The sequence below is a fragment of the Ranitomeya imitator genome, chromosome 1 (assembly GCF_032444005.1).
Source record: "Ranitomeya imitator isolate aRanImi1 chromosome 1, aRanImi1.pri, whole genome shotgun sequence".
In the NCBI taxonomy this organism is placed as follows: domain Eukaryota; kingdom Metazoa; phylum Chordata; class Amphibia; order Anura; family Dendrobatidae; genus Ranitomeya; species Ranitomeya imitator.
In genome coordinates, this window is record NC_091282.1 from 702,590,774 (window position 1) to 702,612,265 (window position 21,492).

Consider the following 21,492-nt stretch of genomic DNA (forward strand, 5'->3'; position numbering starts at 1 on the left):
ATCCGTGTTAGAAACTGGAGGTGGTGCTGGTGCAGATGTTAGATGTCTTAGCACGTAGTCAGAGGTGCGATCAGCTGAATCCTCCATTTCTTCTGGAATAAGACAGTCCGAGTTGTCTTCTTGTCCCAATGCTTGTTCAAGGACCTTCAGTTTAGCAAGGGCTGTTGCTTCTTCCTTTTCTGCTTGGAGTATTTTTAATTTCCTTTGAGCTTCCATTTTGTTTCTTTGAGCCTCCATCTCATTTCTTTGAGCTTCCATTTGGGCTTCTACTTCGACTTCAGCCTCCTTCTTAGCAAAGGAGCTTTTTACTCTAGCTTCCTCTGCAGCTGCACGGATCTCCAGTAGCTTGTCGGACATTGTTGACTTCCTGGAGTGAGATGATCTGGAAGACCGAGCTGTGATTTTGGTCGATGTTGTGTGATGTGACCTAACCTCTTGGAGGTGAGCGATGCGGAGTTCTGCTTTATCCTGGGCATCTCGTACTAATGAGGTCTTTTCTTGGAGAAGTTTCCCTTTCAGTTACTTCTGCTGGGGCATCTTCCATGTCACAGTTACTCAGGAATGTGATGTACTTTGCAGACAGTCTCTGGTAGCGATCATAGGCGGCAGATAAACTCTTCAATGTGGCGGTTAAACCTGCAGCGTCACTGTGATAACGTGGAAGAGCTGCTAAATAGTGATCAACTCTGCCCCATAAATGTTCTAGGTTATCATGGAACTCGTCTCTAGTAGTCTCAAAGTTCTCTCTGGCCTTTTGTGTCGGCTTGGTTACACGTTTGGGTCGTACGTCCTGCTCTGCAGTAAGTGTGGACTCTGCTCCTGCAGTATCTATGGTGTCAGGAACCTGATGTGCTTCACTTGCAGATGGGTCCACAGTGCCCTTTGTGGACATGTTTTAGCTAAGATGGTAGATGGGCAAGACTTGCTAGCAGACAATGCATATGCACACAGACACTGTAGACTTAGGTCTCTTGTTACTATTCTGCCACCGATATACGTGGATGAGATGTGTCTGAGGGATGTGATCACAAATCGCTATATAAACAATGGCAGGTAGCGTTACTCGCCAACCCGTGCCACCGATCTCTATCAGCCGCGCGTGGTGATCCGGAAGGATGATGCAGTGATACACTCAACAGGTTTATTTACAGTACCTTGGTGAGATGAGGACTGTAGGTTAGAGCTGTTACAGAATCACCAGATAGAGATAATAGAAGCTTCAGGTTAGAGGTAACAAGAGGATCCTTCTCCAGCTCTGCAGCACATGTGGGATCCAAGATGGCACGGAGTACAAAACAGGAAGAGAAGGAAAAAGATAGGAGGAGCTAAAGACAGAAAGGTGTTGTGGGAAAAATGCCATAACAAATATTACAGTGATATAGCAAACGGCCAGTAGATGGCAGCAAAGTATAACAAATACACTAAATGATAGAACTGAGCATATTAGCACTACATAAATGTCCATGTATGACTGAAAGTCTATCAGAATAAACTGAGCAGCACACCCATATATTCAACAACCGCTGAATGAACATCTTGTGAACTGTCAATTTGCGGACACAGACATACCCATTTACTCCATATTATTATTATTTATTATTATAGTGCCATTTATTCTATGGCGCTTTACATTTGAGTTATAGTCAATTCAATGACACAAATGATCTCTTTTGCTCTAAAGATCTTATGACTATCAGACAAGAATTTGAAAAAGTAACCATCATTTTTTGTGTTTTTGTTTTCATAAATCAATAAACCATGTGAAAGTAAGAAACTTTATAATATATTTTTAGAGAAATTTGCTTCTTTCTCTTCCTGGACTGATCTTTCATTCTCAATATTCTCAATTCACAGGTAAAATCTATTTTCAGTGTACACAAACTTTCCCATTACTGAGATAGGAAATGACAGTTGGTGCCCATAACTTTCTATGAAGAACTGTGACTAGGGTTTTAGGAGAACTTGCAGCAGAATGTCTGTCTGACTACAGCTCCTCCTTCTCCACTCCATAGAATCTTGTGAGCACCAACTGTCATCTCTTATCTAAGTAACAGGAATGTTTGTAGTCACTGAAGACAGATTTTACTATTATTGGAGCTACCTATGTAATTATATATTCAGTGAATTGAAGACAGATTTTACCTAGATCAGTCCAGGAGGAGAAGGAACAAATGTCTCGGATAAGACATGTTACAAAGTTTCTTATTTGCATGTGTACTATTGATTTATTGAATAAAAATTAAAATGGTTATTTTTTTGTAAACATGTCCAACTTTGTTCCACACCATCAATGTCATCAGTCTTCACTCTGACCACAACAAAAATGTAGGACTGCCCTGCACTGTCCCATCTACTGTCTGAATCCTATGTCTGCTGTTTGAACCAACCGTGCATGGGTTACTAATATACTTTGGCATGCATTTATCATAATTATATCAGTAATAGAAAACAGAGCTAATCCTCTTCAAGGAGATTATGGCAGAAAATTGAAAGTAGAGTCTATTGAGGTTTACATGATGTCATCTTATTAATGTTCAGATTTTGTGTTATCACCAATCAGTATTACCATATGTATACATAAAGATGAAAAACGTACAATTACTTGCTGCATAACCCAAACCTTATCATTGGCAAATTATCCTTGTCTATTACTCAGGGCATGCAACAGAATTCCCTGCCGCCAGCGCTTTTAGTCAGTGTTGTGTCGCCCTCTAGTGTCTATTGTTCAGAATGCTCAGAATTGCTCTAAGCTTTACCATATACTATTTTTTTCAGATGGGAAAGAAGGAAAGGTGCTTGGAGCATGGCCTTTCCCATTGATAGAAAATGTCACAGGCAAAATACATAATCTGGGAATACAATGAGCTAATCGCTGCCAGAACCTGATGAACAAATGATTAAAAAGAAGTTCCATTATTATTTTATTAGCTGTAGATCTGATTCTATTATGCCGATTCATATACTGATGTCAGAATTATGTTAATTCACAAGAAACTCTTATTAAAAATTAAGCAAAAGTGGTGGAAGTGTGCCATATCTGGCTGAGCACTCCTCCGATCAGTCTAAGGCCTCATTCAACCATCCATTTTTCATGGATGGCACACGTACTCATTATAATCTATGGGTCTATTAACATGTGATCTAAAAATTAGAAGATATATGACACTGCCAACTGTTGGGTGCATGAGAACTGATAAAATTAGAGATGAGAGGATCAATTTGTGAGATTCCTGTCCAGGGTCCTGGTCAGTGGTGCCTGATAGCTAGATAAGGGACCCGTAAATCTCAAACCTTCTGGCGTCCCCGATGCAGCTTTTGATTAGCCAGGGCTTGTGTGACGTCAGCTGTGTGTCACGTTGCCCCAGCCTTGACAAACCAAAACCTGCATCGGGGACTGTTGTGAATTCTGTTGTCAAGCTCCTTCCTGTGGTCATGAATGGTACTTCGGCTGGTTCTGTCCATGGGCTTCCTCTGGTAGTTGTGAGTGGGGTTGCGGCTTCTGAGGTTCCTTCCACAGGTGACAAGGTTAATTCGTTAGCTGGCTGCTCTATTTAACTCCACCTAGATCTTTGCTCCATGCCACCTGTCAATGTTCCAGTATTGGTCTAGTTCACTCCTGGATCGTTCTTGTGACCTGTCTTCCCAGCAGAAGCTAAGTGCCTGCTTGTTTTTCTCTGGTTTGCTATTTTTCTGTCCAGCTTGCTATTTTGATTGTTGTCTTGCTTGCTGGAAGCTCTGGGACGCAGAGGGAGCGCCTCCGCACCATGAGTCGGTGCGGAGGGTCTTTTTGCGCCCTCTGCGTGGTCTTTTTGTAGGTTTTTGTGCTGACCGCAAAGCTACCTTTCCTATCCTCAGTCTGTTCAGTAAGTCGGGCCTCACTTTGCTAAATCTATTTCATCTTTGTGTTTGTATTTTCATCTTTACTCACAGTCATTATATGTGGGGGGCTGCCTTTTCCTTTGGGGAATTTCTCTGAGGCAAGGTAGGCTTTATTTTTCTATCTTCAGGGCTAGCTAGTTCCTTAGGCTGTGCCGAGTTGCATAGGGAGCGTTAGGAGCAATCCACGGCTATTTCTAGTGTTTGTGATAGGATTAGGGATTGCGGTCAGCAGAGTTCCCACGTCCCAGAGCTCGTCCTATATTATCAGTAACTATCAGGTCATTCCGTGTGCTCTTAACCACCAGGTCCATTATTGTCCTGACCACCAGGTCATAACAGGGGACACCGTATGGTAAGAGTTCTGCGAGCCTCTCCACTAGCTGACAGGTATTACTGACCTGGACCAGAGTCCTGCAAATCGATCCACTCCTCTCTCGTTTCAAACCTTAAATCTAGAAAGAAGGTATGAAACACTCCCAATGCAAATCAGGATTTTTTGTGGCTTTATTTCACTAGCGATCCACTAGAGTAACGTTTCTGCCTGTATCCCGAGACCTTTATCAGACAAAACTCAAAACTGATTGTATGGTAAAAGTGGACCTAAGTGCTGTGGAATGGCAGATCCTGTGGCAAGGAAGAGGATCCGTCTTCCCTGTGTCAGGCATCGACTTTCCACAGCACTTGCATTTCTTATTACCTTTTACCATTCAATCCATTTCCTCAGATGAAGGTCCGTAATACAGACCACAGTGTTACACTAGTGGATTGTTGTTGAAATAAAACCATAATTAACACTGAATTACTTTGGGAGTGCCGGGTCCCTTTATTATAACTTTGATCCAAGTCACGGATGAAAATCGCCCATGCAAGTCTATGGGTCTGTAAAAAAAAAACACTCACTTCCAACACTGTCATCCACGTACAATCCATGGGTTTATAACAGTGCAAGAGTATCTTGATATATTTTTTCTTTTACTTTTGCATGTGTAATAAAATCACCGATGTAAAAATGATGGCAAAAAGTGACACAATGACCAAATACTGCAAGAAATCTGATCCAAAACCTCAATTGTGCCGACACTGGACAATGCTCACAGCGCACAGTGCATGCAATTTTGAGGGTTTGCAAGTCTGCAGTCACAAAGGTTAAAAGTCTGCAGTCACTATAAACAGGTTGCCCAGTGTTAAAGACCCATCGGAGTAAGGTACGCCTTGTCATGGCTGGCGGGCACACACTAGTTGGCCAATTTGTGCGTTATAACAATAATAATAATAATTTTATATAACGCCAACATATTCCACAGCACTTTACAATTCTAGAGGGGATTTGTACAGACAACAGACATTACAGCATTAAGTGTCTCAATTTTCTAAGCTTAGCAGTAATGCAGTTTAAAATTAATATTTTTAATGCTTATGTGCATCTTGGCACACGTAATGTGCTGTGACAATCTTTGGTATGTAGAGAGTAAAAATCTAAATCTTTTTCTGTATTATTCCAGGTGCCAGTGCAGGCAGTTTTCCTCCTGGAAGGAGACCCGGCTCTAACCCTTTCAGTAAGTATTCAGTATTACAACTGTGCTAAGTATTTTGTATTTGTGACATTTCCTTTGCTTTTCCATATCTTTTGTACCATAGACAAGTATTTTACAGTCACTGTTCTGTCACGAGCACCAGTATGTGCCTCCTTCTGGCAGCTGTCGGTCTACCCTGGCAAAATGCCTGATTGCCTTTTGCAACTCGCAAGCACGGACTGACTGGACGCAGTTTGACCAGTTCTGGATGGCGCACTTGCTGATTTTATTATATAACCTCAAATCCCAAAAAGTTGTGATGCGGTGTAAAATGTAAAGAAAAGAAGAATGCAATGATTTGGAATTCTCTTCTAATCATATTTTAATCATAGAAGAACATAGAACTTTGGAATTTTTTTATTTCATTTGAAAAAAATGCCTCATTTAGAAACTGATGGAAGCAACTCATCTCCAAAAAGTTGTGCCTGGGTCCCATCTACGCTTGTGTAGCATCGCCTTTTCTTTTTATAACTGTCTGTAAACGTTAGGGAAGGGAGGAGACGATTGCTGGAGTTTTGGCAGAGGAATGTTGTCTCATTACTGTCCGATGTAGGATTCTCGTTGCTCCACAGTCCGGGGTCTTTTCCGGATTTTTTCTTTCATAATGCGTGATATGTTTTCTATTGCTGAAAGGTCCGGACCGCAGGCGACCGGTTCATCACTCAAACTCTTCTTCTGTGAATCCATGCTGTTGTGATAGATGCAGTATTTAGTTTAGCATTGTGTTGCTGAAATATGCAAAATCATCCCTGAAATAGGCATTGGATGGAGGGGAGCCTATGTTGGTCTAACACCTCTATATAATGCTCAGCATTGATAGTGCCTCTCAAAATGTGTAAGACGCCCATATCATAGGCACTAATGCAGCCCCATATTATCATCAGAGACGTAGGGACTGCACGCTAATATCCAGCTGGACGTTCCCTCTCTTTTTGATTCCACAGGCAGGGGCGAACCTAGCCTCTATGCTGCCTGAGGCGAACTGCAAGACGGCGTCCCATCCCCCCCCCCCCAATTGAAAAATCAGTATAAATAAATCTGGTTTACACTTTACCTACATTAAATTTACATTACATTTACTCTTTACATGCATTCAGTAGTTTGAGGTCACATAAAGTGCAGAAATATGTCTACAGCCCTGAACACCCCTTTAATTGCTATGTACTGTAGATCTGTATTCTATAATAATGATTGCAGGGGCCTTCACCATTTGACCCCTACTAATCACAGGCTGCAGTGGTTGTACTATTATGTACAGCAAATGACCGTGAGTTCAGTAATTGGCTGCAGCGGTCATGTAAATAATGCACAGGTCAACATCACTTTTGGTACCAGAGGAGAACACCGACACGAATGAGAATCACTAAGTAATGTAATAGGGTTTTTTTTAATTTTATTTTTTAAGACCATCCCTTACTCTTTTGAAAATTTGGCAAAATAAGAGAAAATTAAAGCCCACAACTGTCAGATGACTGGCACAGGCCCCCCTTCAGAAAAACGTCTAAGGCTATGTGCACACGTTGCGGATCCGCCGATGTCGGTCCACAGCAGCTTTCCATGTGTTTACAGTACAATGTAAACCTATGGGAAACGGAATCCGCTGTGCACATGCTGTGGAAAAAACGCACGGAAATGCAGCGGGTTACATTCCGCAGCATGTCAATTCTTTGTGCGGTTTCCGCAGCGGTTTACACATGCTCCATAATAGGAATCCGCAGGTGTAAAACCGCAGGTGGAATCTGCACAAAATACGCAAAAAAAACATGGTAAATCCGCGGTAAAACGCAGTGCCTTCTACCTGCGGATTTCTGAAATCTGCTGCGGAAAAATCCACAGCCCTCGAAAATACAAGTGCACATAGCCTCACAGTCACCTGACCACTGCAGTTAATCACAGGTTTTATCTGTTCTGTTACATCCAGATGGTGCAGTTGTAATAGAGTGCAGGGTAGAGTATGTCACCGCGGAACCAACAGACCAACTGTTGAAGGGGATTTATTAACAGGAGTAAGATTCTCCTCGCAAGGAGAAAAACAGGGGATTAGTAAAGATAAAGCAAACAGTATAACAGTACACAACAAGTTAACTGAAGCTATGAAACAGTTAAGCAGAATAGAAATGGAAAAAAACGAGTGTTCTTGTAACTTATCAGTCCAGGGAGATACTGACTGGAGGGTCCTTATTCCAATGTGGGTACAGTCACCAGCAGCACTTGAAGATTCTGAAGTCTTTCCTGTCTTCTGAGAACTGGAGACTCCGGGGTTAAACCTTTGCGGTCTTTCCTTCTCAAAGTGAAACTGAAATCAGGAAGTAGCACAGTCTCTGTCACTGCTGCAGGAGTCTCTGTATGTTAGCCTGGCAGTTTCTCTGTAGTAACGATGTCACACACAGCCTGGGCAGTTACTTATCACACTCAGGGATCTTTGCTTGTCACTGCGGTCACCGGGGTTGCGCCTGGGTCACTGTCTTTGCGCTGTCAGGGGAAGAGTCTTCTCTGATTCAGGAGGCTTCTGAGTCTACACCCTCACATACAGCCTTCACTATGGTGGGTATCTCAGCCTCAGTGCCCTCACGGGGAGCACTACCTTTAGGGGAGCACAGCGCTGCAGCCTGCCCTCTCTTTGGCGCGCTGCCCTCTCTCTGCTCTCCCGCTCTTTTTCTCACCACACACCCCCCCCCCCCCCCTTCTCTTCCCAGCAGTCACCTGGTCCCCTCTGTCCAGGGCAGAAAGTCTTCCCCCAAAAAACCCAGCTGTCTGACTAAGTGGTTCCAGGCAAGGAGCAGGGAAAGCAACCTCCTTACACAGTCATCATTTCCAAAGCTGCTGTCGACCACCAGAGAAGTCTGTGGCTGAATTCCCGAGGGTGACAGGAGGGCAATATCTCTCTGTAGGATTTATTTTAAATAAACTAGTATGTATATACTGTATATTTTCCCCATCTCAGATAACCCCTTTCATGCCAGGCAGGATACAATACAAACATAACACATCCTCTTCTATTTACCTTCATGGTCACACAGTCTCCTGCTGCCTGTGGCTCCTGTGCTTAGCTGGTGTATACCAAAGAGGGCACACAACAGGCAGCCAAGGGTGACTAGTACCATTGTCATATTAAGGAAGGAATTTATGACTTGGGATTTACCCTGCTGGCATCACTGCTATATTCTGACAGTGGCTAGAGCATAATACCGGGGGCATAGGAGCACAGAGGGGGGGGGACGAGAGAACAGAGGGGTGCATGAGAGAACAGCGGGGGCACAAGGGGGCACAAGAGAACAGAGGGGGGCACGAGAGAATAGAGGGGGGCACGAGAGAACAGAGGGGGGCACGAGAGAATTACAGTTACGGCTGCGCACTCTAATTGTGAATATAGTGGAACCTCAGAATATGACCGCTCTGTTATTGAAAATAAATCTATATACAAAAACGAACATTGATTTTACCGCCATATTGTGATGATATGCAACTTTGATGGTCGCAATACTACGAGTGCCCCTATAACAATACAGTAATGCTTAAGTGCCCACTTTACATTTAATAATGTCCCCTAAGTTCCCTCATGTACTGCTCCATTATACACAGTATAGTGAGCTCAAAGCTTCCATATACACAGTATAAGGCCCCCACAGCTCCCCTATACACAGTATGATGATTCTATAACTCCCCGATACACCGTATGATGTTCTCACTGCTCCCTTTGCACAGAATAATGCTGACAGAGCTCCACTATAGAAAGTATAATGCCCCCCCCAGAGCTCCCCTATATACAGTGTAATGGGCCAACAGCTCCCATATGCACAATATGCCTTCACAGCTCCCTTATACACAGTATGATGGGCCCGCAGCTCCCTTATACACAGTATGATGGGCTCGCAGCTCCCTTATACACAGTATGATGGGCCCGCAGCTCCCTTATACACAGTATGATGGGCCCGCAGCTCCCTTATACACAGTATGATGTCCCTCACAGTTCTCCTGTACACAGTATGATGTAGCCACAAGTCCCTTACACAGTATTATGGGGCCACAGCTTCCTTATACACAGTATGATGTGGCCACAGCTTCCTTAGACACAGTATGATGAGCCCACAGCTCCCTTATACACAGTATGATGAGCCCACAGCTCCCTTATACACAGTATGATGTGTGCACAGCTCCCTTATACACAGTATAATTGGCCCGCAGCTCCCTTATACACAGTATGATGGGCCCACAGCTCCCTTAGACACAGTATCATGAGCCCACAGCTCCCTTATACACAGTACTAGATTGTGGCCCGATTCTAACGCATCGGGTATTCTAGAATATTTATGTCCCCGTAGTATATGGACAATGATGATTCCAGAATTCGCGGCAGACTGTGCTCGTCGCTGATTGGTCGAGGCAACCTTTATGACATCATCGTCGCCATGGCAACCATTATGACATCATCGTCGCTGTGCCCGTCGCTGATTGGTCGAGGCCTGGCGGCATCGGGTATTCTAGAATATGCATGTCCCCGTAGTATATGGACAATGATGATTCCAGAATTCGCGGCAGACTGTGCCCGTCGCTGATTGGTCGAGGCAACCTTTGACATCATCGTCGCCATGGCAACCATTATGACATCTACGTCGATATTGTGCCCGTCGCTGGCGGCCTCGACCAATCAGAGAGGTGGGATTTCCAGGACAGACAGACAGAAAGACAGACAGACGGAAAAACCCTTAGACAATTATATATATAGAAGATGATGGACTCACAGCTCCCTTATACACAGTATGATGGGCCCGCAGCTCCATTATACACAGTATGATGGGCCCACAGCTCCTTTATACACAGTATGATGAGCCCGCAGCTCCCTTATATACAGTATGATGGGCCCGCAGCTCCCTTATACACAGTATGATGGGCCCACAGCTCCCTTATACACAGCATGATGGGCCCGCAGCTCCCTTATACACAGTATGATAGCCCACAGCTCCCTTATACACAGTATGATGGGCCCGCAGCGCCCTTATACACAGTATGATGGGCCCGCAGCTCCCTTATACACAGTATGATGTGTGCACAGCTCCCTTATACACAGTATGATGGGCCCGCAGCTCCGTTATACACAGTATGATGGACCCGCAGCTCCCTTATACACAGTATGATGGGCCCGCAGCTCCCTTATACACAGTATGATGGACCCGCAACTCCCTTATACACAGTATGATGGGCCCGCAGCTCCCTTATACACAATATGATGAGCCCGCAGCTCCCTTATACACAGTATGTGTGCACAGCTCCCTTATACACAGTATGATGGGCCCGCAGCTCCCTTATACACAGTATGATGGACCCGCAGCTCCCTTATACACAGTATGATGGGCCCGCAGCTCCCTTATGCACAGTATGATGAGCCCGCAGCTCCATTATACACAGTATGATGTGTGCACAGCTCCCTTATACACAGTATGATGGGCCCGCAGCTCCCTTATACACAGTATGATGGACCCGCAGCTCCCTTATACACAGTATTATGGGCCCGCAGCTCCCTTATACACAGTATGATGGGCCCGCAGCTCCCTTATACCTAGTATGATGGGCCCGCAGCTCTCTTATACACAGTATGATAGCCCGCAGCTCCCTTATACACAGTATGATGAGCCCGCAGCTCCCTTATACACAGTATGATGTGTGCACAGCTCCCTTATGCACACAGTATGATGGGCCCGCAGCTCCCTTATACACAGTATGATGGACCCGCAGCTCCCTTATACACAGTATGATGGGCCCGCAGCTCCCTTATACACAGTATGATGGGCCCGCAGCTCCCTTATACACAGTATGATGGGCACGCAGCTCCCTTATACACAGTATGATGAGCCCGCAGCTCCCTTATACACAGTATGATGTGTGCACAGCTCCCTTATACACAGTATGTGTGCACAGCTCCCTTATACACAGTATGATGGGCCCGCAGCTCCCTTATACACAGTATGATGGACCCGCAAGCTCCCTTATACACAGTATGATGGGCCCACAGCTCCCTTATACACAGTATAATGGGCCTGCAGATCCCTTATACACAGTATGAGCCCGCAGCTCCTTTATACACAGTATGATGGGCCCGCAGCTTCCTTATACACAGTGTGATGGGCCTGCAGCTCCCTTATACACAGTATGATGGGCCCGCAGCTCCCTTATCACAGTATGATGAGCCCACAGCTCCTTTATACACAGTATGATGGGCCCGCAGCTTCCTTATACACAGTATGATAAGCCCGCAGCTCCCTTATACACAGTATGATGGGCCCGCAGCTCCCTTATACACAGTATGATTGGCCCGCAGCTCCCTTCTACAGTATGATGGGCCCGCAGCTCTTATACACAGTATGATGGGCCCGCAGCTCCCTGTCATGATTTGGCAGTCTGCTGTCACATAAAGTGACTGCAGACATTTATTCCAAGCCTTTATCAACTTTATAGTATTAAATTGCTTATTATTAAAGCACAACTCTAGCAGGGTTTTTTTTTACCGTTGGAGTGGTGTTTTAAGAGCAAGTCCCCATCCCCAGTTATTTACTCATCCCCTGACGTATTCACGATTTTGTGTCAAGTGCCGCAGCTCAAACTTGTGAGCACAGCTTCTGACTGGCCAGAAGTTAGAAGCTATGTCACAAGTGCTCAATGTAAGACTATGAGGCTATGTGCACATGTTGCGGATTCATGTGCGGATTTTTCCGCACCATTTTTGCAAAATCCACAGGTAAAATGTGCTGCATTTTACTTGTGGATTTACCGAGGATTTCCTGCGTTTTATGTGAGGATTTCGCCTGCGTTTTTACACCTGTGGATTCCTATACAGGAGCAGGTGTAAAATGCTGCAGAATCCGCACAAAGAATTGACATGCTGCAGAAAATACAACACAGCGTTTCTGCGCAGTATTTTCTGCACCATGTGCACTGCGGATTTGGTTTTCCATAGGTTTACATGGTACTGTACACCGCATGGAAACCAGCTGTGAATCCGCAGCGGCCAATCCACTGCAGATCCGCAGCCAAATTCGCAACATGTGCACATACCCTGGGAGTGAGAAAGAGGCCAGAATGATGCTCCCATAGACTCACATTGATTAGTGACCTCTGCCCTGCTCCATGAAACACTGGAGCAGCGGACAGGTCACAAACTGCAGGAGACGGAGCCGAGCAGAGACAAAAACAGATGAAGATGCCAGAAGGTGAGTATCAGACAGGGGGCAGGGGGACTTAGATTTTCAGCACCGCTCCAGCAGTGAAATAAATAAAAAATGCTGGAGTGGTGCTGTAAATGTGATGCAGCTCTTGGTTACTATATGGGGGCTTCGTATACTAATACTCATAAAAGACCCAGGTGGTACGTATCAAAGGCCCCCTACCCCCCATCTCCAGCCTCCCCAGACAGCAAATCTTACATGTGATGGATCACATATAATATCATAACAAAACATTATAATATTCAGCCCCCAGTGACTTATCCCCCCTCCCCAACTTCAGCCCCAATGCCCCCATCAACTCACATCCACCCCCTCAGTGCCCTGTCCCACTTCACCCACCTTTAGCCCCCACAACACCCCCATGGTCTCACTTTCACCCCCAGTGCCCTGTCTCCCCTCCCCCACTTCAGTACCCAATACCCCATCATCTCACATCCACCCCCTCAGTACCCTATCCCCCCTCACCCACTTTCAGCGCCCACAATACCCCAATGGTCTCACATTCACATCACAGTGACATACCTGAATTTAATAAACCTAAAATGTTCCATGCCCACTTACTGATAAAGTTTGCAGGCAGGACCAGGAATTATCTAGGTGAAATGCAAGGTGGGGGCACTAGGACCCAGCGTGCCTGAGCCAATCTCAGCGTGCACAGAGTGCAGAAAACTGCAGCCGGGGAAAAGCTTCATGATCAGGTCAGACAGGTGAATTCACTGCCATTCACTGCAGGAAGGAAACTCTGCAGCCGGCCACTGTGCTAGCGAGCTTGCAGAGTCTCCGTCAGATGGGAGCAGACATTATACTGCTCTGCTCCTATGCTATGTTCTGCCTCGTCACAGAAGTGGCCCTGGCTCCTGGTGGGCCCCTTCATGTGACAGGGCCCGGGGCGATGGCACCCTCTGCCCCCCAGTAGCTACGCAGGCAAGTAGCCACAGTCCCCGCCCACAGGCTGTGCTTTAATCACAAGTAGCTCGTCTTCCCTGGCTGGGGCCGCTCACCCCTTCCCCACCTCGTCCCTCAGTACTTACTTATAACCGGATGAGTCAGTGTGTGTGGAGGCAGCACCGGGCCCGGCATCTCCACCGCCTCCTGCTGGTGACACAGCCTCATGCTCATGGCTAGTACCCAACACATCTGACTGCAGGGGGCGGCGCCGCGTTGCCACCCCCTGTTTTGAGGGACTGGATGCCACTTGAGGGGAAGTGCTCAACTTGCCTCATTATAGCGGTGCCACTGTCCACAGGACACGGCATCTGTGGTTTTTCATTTTGCCTCAGTCCATTTAAATGAGCTTTGGCCAGAGAAGATAGCAGCTTTTCTCCATTGTGCTTGATCCATGGCTTCTTCTTTGCATGATGGATTGCACAGCGAATGGTGTTCACAGACAATGATTTCCGGAAGTATTCCCGACTCCATGCAGTGATTTGCACAACCGGATCATGCCTGTTATTAATGTAAAAAGCCTAAAGAGATGAACTGGAGTATGAGTTGGTGTGCATGCAGTATGTCACAGTAGCTGAAGTGGGTCGCTGGACCCCTAAACACTTCCCTAGAGTCCACAACAATTGTCAATAATGGGGTCGACATTTGCACTGATAGTAGACCTCCAGTGGCGCATCTGTAGAGGTGGTGTCTGGGTGTAGGTGTTAGAGTGACAATGATGTTCATGAGTTGCCCCCCAGAGCCGTGGGGTACTCTGTATCAGGTCCGGTACTTAAAGGGGATGTCACGTGGCTGTGATCTGGTCCGTGGCCCTGGGTGCCCAATTAAAGGGGAAAGATCTTTAAAGGTGTGGTAATAAAGTTTGTGTTCGTGACTCCACCTGTGGTATTCAGTCAGTGGGGACAGATGTTGCTTAAAGGGGCCTCCTAGAGACCGACACAACCTCGGTCTTTCGGCTACCGGAATCTGCACTCAGCCAGGGAGGTAGACCAAACGCTGCTATTCTCCCCTGGTGTCACTATCCTGTGCTCCACTCTCCTGCACGCTCACTAACACTGTTCTTCCTTCGGTATCTCTCAATCCTGGAGATGCAGCAACTCTGGCTGCACGGCCCCAAACACGTCTCTCTGCCTCTGACTGTTCCATGCTGTCTGGCATGAACTGTCTGACTTTCCCTCCAAGCCAGAATGTATATTCGGGCAGTTTCCCTTAATCTGGGTTCAGAGCTCCACCTTCTGGCCTGGAGTGTGAACATGTTGTGTGCATTGTGTTCACCTGGTGTAAGAGATCTTCCTTCGCTGCATGACATCACTCTCCCCGTGAGGAAAGCAATGCCACTGTAACAGCCAGGACCCTGGGGTGTTACACTCCCCCCCCCCCCATCATTTAATCCAGTACTCCCGGACTGGAAAAAGAACAATAGTTACAGATTAATTAAAAAGACACACAAGATTTTAAATGCATGTAAACAGGTTAACAGGTTAATATATGTAAAATTGGGCTTCCCTTTATGGGAGGTAATTAATACTTTAACATTCCTGGAACATATTTACAAAAATATAAATAACTTTCAATACTATGTTATGGTGACTATCCTTACGGGTATAATACTTTAAGGTTTTCTTTATTCAAAGTGCAAAACCTTCATTATCATTTTCACTACAATTCTCAACACTGTCTAGATAATAAAAGTGCAACAATTCAACATTTTCCTATTCAAAAGTGCAAAAACGAGCATTAGCCTTACTTCCATTGGCTAACCCTTACTATACTTTCTTCTGTATATAACACTATCTATTTCTCTTACAGGGTAACTTTTCTGGCAATATTAAACACTATCATTTTTTTATTAAACAAAGTGCAATCAATATTCAAGTCAATCATTTAAACAGCAGCAACGATGCGAGGGACCTGTCATAAACCTCCATGCATGTCTTGGGCGTGCTACAAGGCGTATATCCAGACTCGGTGTTCAGCCACGCCAGATGGTTTTAATCTTCAGATCTGTTAACAAATGTAAACTTTAAGGCAAACATTAGTACACAGCTTCTTTAGGTGCTTTCTACTGGTTTTACATGGAACTCTTAAAGAGGTACCAACTATATACAAGAAAGTTTGTGGACCATTCGCTGTCCATGGCCTCAGTGTCTTTTCAAATAAACAAACTTTTAAACTTCAATAGTCATTTAACTCTTTCAGCAGGTTAACTTTCAACTTTTAACTATTCACAGTCACTTTAACATTCAGAAATTCTCTATTTTCCCTTATGCTTGCCGGGCCAGGTATTGCTGGCTCTCACTCTCCTCCCGACGCCTGCAATGCTCCCACCAGGTGATCATGGGGATCTCCCTCTGGAGGGCGATCATGTCCTCCTCCACTGGTCCCTCTGTGAATACCATAGGTTCCGGGGAGCTAGCTTGGGGTCCACTAATTGGGATAAGTGGGGTTGTCATCTGCCTCAGGCTGCTGTCATCCCAGGCTAACCGGTAAAGTACCCCTCCGGGCTTCAGAGTCGGTGGAATTGGGAAGGGGCCCAGCAGGGTGTCATCGGGCCCAGGATTGCTGTAGAGCTGGTGGCCGGGATGCCCTCAAGGTGCGGTGGCGTGTCACCGAGGGCCTCGAAACCCTGGTCGGGTGTGTATAGCGGTGGAGGTGAGTCAGGAATGTCTGTCAGGCCTTCCACCGCTGGGGTCTTCAGGGTCATTCCCCTTACCTCTGCCACTGGAGCGCCGGAACTTCTTTCCTGCTCCGAACCAGACAAGGCTGCCGACGGTCGTCCAGTAAGGCTCCCAATGAAGGCCTCCCTCCACCCGGTCATGGTCTCCTGCTGCATCTTCATGAGTTGCCGGGTGAGTTCCTCTACCTCTCACCGCAGGAGGTCCAGATCCATCATCGGTGATGGGTACAGCTCTTGCAGGTCCCAGTTGGGGGAGTTCTCCTGCTCCAGCCCACGCTCTGATGGTCTCATTTCCTGCAGTTTTGCTGCACCACGTCCGCCTTCATGGGCAGTTCTTTTTTCTTCTCCCCACAATCCCAGACTAGGAGGCGGACCTCTCTTGTTCATGGGCATATTTCTCTCAGATAGTAATACTGATGAGTGGAGGCCATGGTTTTCGCACCATTCATCCAGGTGCCACCCATGACAACGCGCCCTTTTCCTCCTGCACGCCACATGGTGCTATAATGGTGGCAGTTTTGGCGCAATTTACAGTTCACAGTCTCACAACAAATCATAGTATCTTAGGCGCACATGACCCACTTCAATGGTCGGTCCACCCTGTTCGTGACGCCAAAGTTAAGACGCCCGCCAGGGCAGTGGGGTACTCGGTATTGGGTCAGGTACTTAAAGGGAATTTCATGGTGGCTGCGACCCAGTCTGTGGCCCTGGGCACCCAATTAAAGGGAAAGGTCTTTAAAGGGGTGGTAATAAAGTTTCTGTTCATGACGACACCTGTGGTATTCGGTCAGTGGGGACCGACGCTGCTTAAAGGGGTTCTCTGGGGTGATGTTATGGCAGCTAGATTATATAACTTCCCACAGGGGAAATAGATCCCCAAGGCTTCCTGTGTATAGATGAGGATGGTGAGTGGTGTATTAAAGAACGGAGGACACAGGTTTGCAGTCTCATTACCTGGTTTACTGAAGGCTTCAGGCAACCACAGTCCAGGGCACCAGATCACAGGTACAGGCAGGGTCTGGCCAGCTTGGAAGCGAATTCAGAGTCCCCTTTATCAGGTGGAGTTAGACGCCTTCCTATTAGCGAGGTGATGTAGTAGTCCTTTACTGCCTATGGCTTCTGGCAAGATCCTCACAATTCTCTTTGCCCTCCATGAATGTTAAGACACATACCTGTATGACAGGTGGCTTGAGCCTTTTTACAGGGTCTCTATCACGATCCGGGCTCTATGTGCCACTGTGCCTCTTGGGTATTAGGGCAGAGAGGTGATATGTAATCCAGCTGTCCTGCCGATTTCTGCTGTGCCTCCTAGTGTCTGACACAACCTTGGTCTTCCGGCTACCAGAATCTGCGCTCAGCCAGGGAGGTAGCCCAAACACTGCTATTCTCCCCTGGTGTCACTATCCTGTGCTACACTCTCCTGCATGCTCACTAACACTGTTCTTGCTTCGGTATCTCTCAATCCTGGAGCTGCAGTAACTCTGGCCCCAAACACGTCTCTCTGCATCACACTGTTACAGTCTGCTGTCTGGCACAAACTGTCTGACTTTCCCTCCAAGCCAGAATGTATATTCGGGCAGGTCCCCTTAATCCGAGTTCAGAGCTCCCCCTTCTGGCTTGGAGTGTGAACATGTTGTGTGAATTGTGTTCACCTGGTGAAAGAGATCTTCCTTCGCTTCCAAGCATGACATCACTCTCCCCGTGAGGAAAGCAATGCCACTGTAACAGCCAGGACCCTGGGTTGTTACATTCATGCAATTTCAAGCAGCCAGACAGACATGTGAACTTGTAAACATAATACTTTGCTGAAGTAAAATACAGGGTAGAGTTTCACTTAAAAGCAAAGTGGCAGTGGTTCACAGTATGTTACACTGCATAATGTGTGTATGAAAGGAGGCATTTTGTCCTTCTGAAACAAGCAAGTTTAGGGCCTCTCTGGGTTGATGGAGCCCAATGTTTTTCACTTACATTTGTAGGAAATATGCACAGTCCCAGTAAGGCTACACTGATGGAGGAACCCTCATGGTAGGCAACAAATTAGTAGTGTGGAAGTACACACATTTTTAGTCATACTGTTACCTATTGCAGGGACATTTTTGTGGTGTGGCAGAATGGTTTCCAGTTGTAAGTACATAGGAAAACCAGTATGCAGGAAAGTACTTGTTCAGCCCCATCTCCTGACTGGGTGAGGCTTCATTCCTTTGTGGAGGTGACTATGTGGGGAAAGATGTCCCCTCAGTGTAGACTGAAATGGATTCAGGGGGCAATGGAGCTTCCTTGACTAGTCAGGACTAAGGCCTCTTTCACACTTCCATTTTTCTTACCTTCTGGTGTCCCGTGCAGCCCCTGCAGCCTTCCCGATGCTCGTGATGCTCCCTTCCCAGTGATGCATAGTGAGACAATGACCTGTGATGACGTAGCGGTCTCGTGAGACCACTACGTCATCGGGTCATTTTGCTATGCATCACTGGGAACCGGAGCTGCCGGCAGCATCGCGAGCATCGGGAAGGCTGCTGGGGCCGCACGGGACGTCGAAGGTAAGAATATCACGATTTATTTTTTTAATTATTTTTAACATTATATCTTTTTACTATTGATGCTGCATAGACAGCATCAATAGTAAAAGAGAGAGAGAGATTGATAGAGAATTTCCCTGACGGGAAATTCTTCCACGCATGCTCAGTTTGAAAAGGCGGCATCCGTCGCTGGATTCCTGCTTTTCACAGTCAGCGACGGATCCTGTGTCCATAGGCTTCCATGATAGCCAACGACGGGCAGTGCAGGACTCGACGCTGAGCGATTTTCCGAAGCACTGATAAAAAGTTCCTCTGTGCGTTGTCTCTGCCCGACGGACAGCAATTTTACGACGGATCCAGTGCACGACGGATGAAACCTGTGGCAATCCGTCACAATCCGTCGCTAATACAAGTCTATGAGAAAAAACGGATCCAGCAGCACCATTTGCTGGATCCGTTTTTTCACAAAACGACGGATTGAAAAAGAAAGAAGGTAGTGTGAAAGAGGCCTAAGCTGAACTGGTTTGTACCCTCTCACAGGAAGTGTGTGCACTGAGCCGGGAGGTTTCTCCCAGCCATTACCATGCCAGCTTGTTGTGATAAAATTAATCTCCTAACTATTCATACACATACGTTGACCAGTAGATGGTAGTAAAATACAAATTGCAATGCAGATTTATGAATCCTCAGTGTATGCACATACAGTATATTACATGTCCTAACTCACAGGGCCCAAAGTAGTTCTGACATAGCGGAACAAATCTACTGCCATACGACAACTGCTTCACTCAGCAGCAGTAGACCGTGAACTGGGATATCACAGCTTTGGACATTCATTTCTCTAGAATCTCTTCATATCATTTACTGTAGAAGGTGGGATACTCAAACTCTTTGCAATTTTAAGTTGAGGAACATTTTCCAAAAATTGTCCTACGATTTTAACCCCTTCCTGACATGCACCGTACTAGTACTGCGCTGCGGGAACATACTAGTACGACGCTGCTATTTCCGGTCACCGCGCTGCATCGTGCCATCCTGGCACGTCACCACGAGGGGCTAATCCGCCCCCCCGCATCGGCGATCGCTGTGATTGGCTCGTGAACTATCACCAGCCAATCACAGCAAAGCTGCCAATAAAGTTGTTAAAAAAAAAGAGCATGTGACAGGTTGTGATTGCTGCTGTGTGACGTCGCACCAATCACATCCATCACAGTAGGTTTGTCAGTACTGGAGTACTGATATTCTCTACAGTACACCGGTATTCTGCGTGGCCATGAAAATGACACGATTTGAAGGGATCCAAAGAGTTTTGCATTATAGTGATAGTCCTCCCCGAGACGATCCTAACTTTGATCGTCTATATAAAATTCAGCCAGTGGTTGAACACTTCAGCAGAAAATTTGCTGAGGCGTACACACCCCAGAGGGACATCGCTATTGATGAATCGGGCAGCACGGTGGCGCAGTGGATAGCACAGCAGCCTTGCAGCGCTGGAGTCCTGGGTTCAAACCCCACCAAGGACAACATCTGCAAAGAGTTTGTATGTTCTCTCCATGTTTGCGTGGGTTTCCTCCGGGTACTCCGGTTTCCTCCCACATTCCATACAGATAGGGAATTTAGATTGTGAGCCCATCGGGGACAGCGATGATAATGTGTGCCAACTGTAAAGCGCTGCTTTATATATATAATGTTAGCGCTATATAAAAATAAAGATTATTATTATATTATTATTAATCTCTTGTTCATTTCAAAGGGAGGCTAAAATTCCGACAATACCTGCCCAGTAAGAGGTCCAGGTACGAAATAAAGCTGTACAAACTGTGCGAGAGTACCTCAGGGTACACCCACAGATTTAGGGTCTACAAGGGGAAGGACACCCAAATTAACCCCCCCTGAATGCCCCCCCATCCTGGTGGTGAGTGGAAAAATTGTGTGGGAATTGCTGCACCCACTGCTGGATAAGGGTTATCACCTCTACATTGATAACTTTTACACCAGCGTCCCACTCTTCGAGGCCCTCTCTGCCAGAGGTACAGCTGCATGTGGCACCGTGCGAAAAAATCAGCGAGGCCTCCCTAAGCCGCTAATTGGGCAAATGCTGAGAAAAAAGGAAAGCAGAGCCCAATGAAGCGACAATATGCTGGTGGTCAAGTATAAGGACAAAAGGGATGTCCTTATCCTGACCACCATACACCGTGACAACAGCACCCTTGTCAATGTTCGTGGGACCACAGCACAAGTCTGAAAGCCAGATTGTATCTTGGATTACAATCGGTACATGGGGGGAGTGGATCTTTCAGATCAGGTCCTCCAACCATACAGTGCCATGCGAAAAGCCAAAGTATGGTGCAAAAAATTGGCCGTGCACATTGTACAGATGGCACTGTACAATGCTTTTTTTGCTGTCTCGATCTGCAGGCAATACGGGGACCTTCCTTCAGTTTCAGGAGGAAGTCATCAAGGCCCTAATGTTTGGCACTGAGGGAGGTGAGGGTCCCAGTACTTCTGAATCTGATAGTGCCCGTATTGTCCCAGGTCAACATTTCCCAGGACAGGTTCCCCAAGCAGCGAGGACAGGACAATCACAAAAACGGTGCAGAGTATGCTCCAAGAGGGGAATCCGAAAGGACACAATTTACCATTGTGAAACCTGCCCTGAGAAACCTGGCCTTTGCATTAAG

General features: G+C 46.4%; 1 protein-coding gene across 2 annotated transcripts in view; it reads left to right on the forward strand.

The window, feature by feature from the left end:
• Window positions 1–21,492, forward strand: part of SMOC1 (SPARC related modular calcium binding 1) — a 424,008-nt gene that overhangs the window by 395,433 nt on the left and 7,083 nt on the right. For both annotated transcript variants that reach the window (XM_069731655.1, XM_069731664.1), the window contains exon 12: window positions 5,382–5,435. In XM_069731655.1, the coding sequence (XP_069587756.1) occupies window positions 5,382–5,435 (54 nt within the window). The remainder of the gene's footprint in view (window positions 1–5,381; window positions 5,436–21,492) is intronic.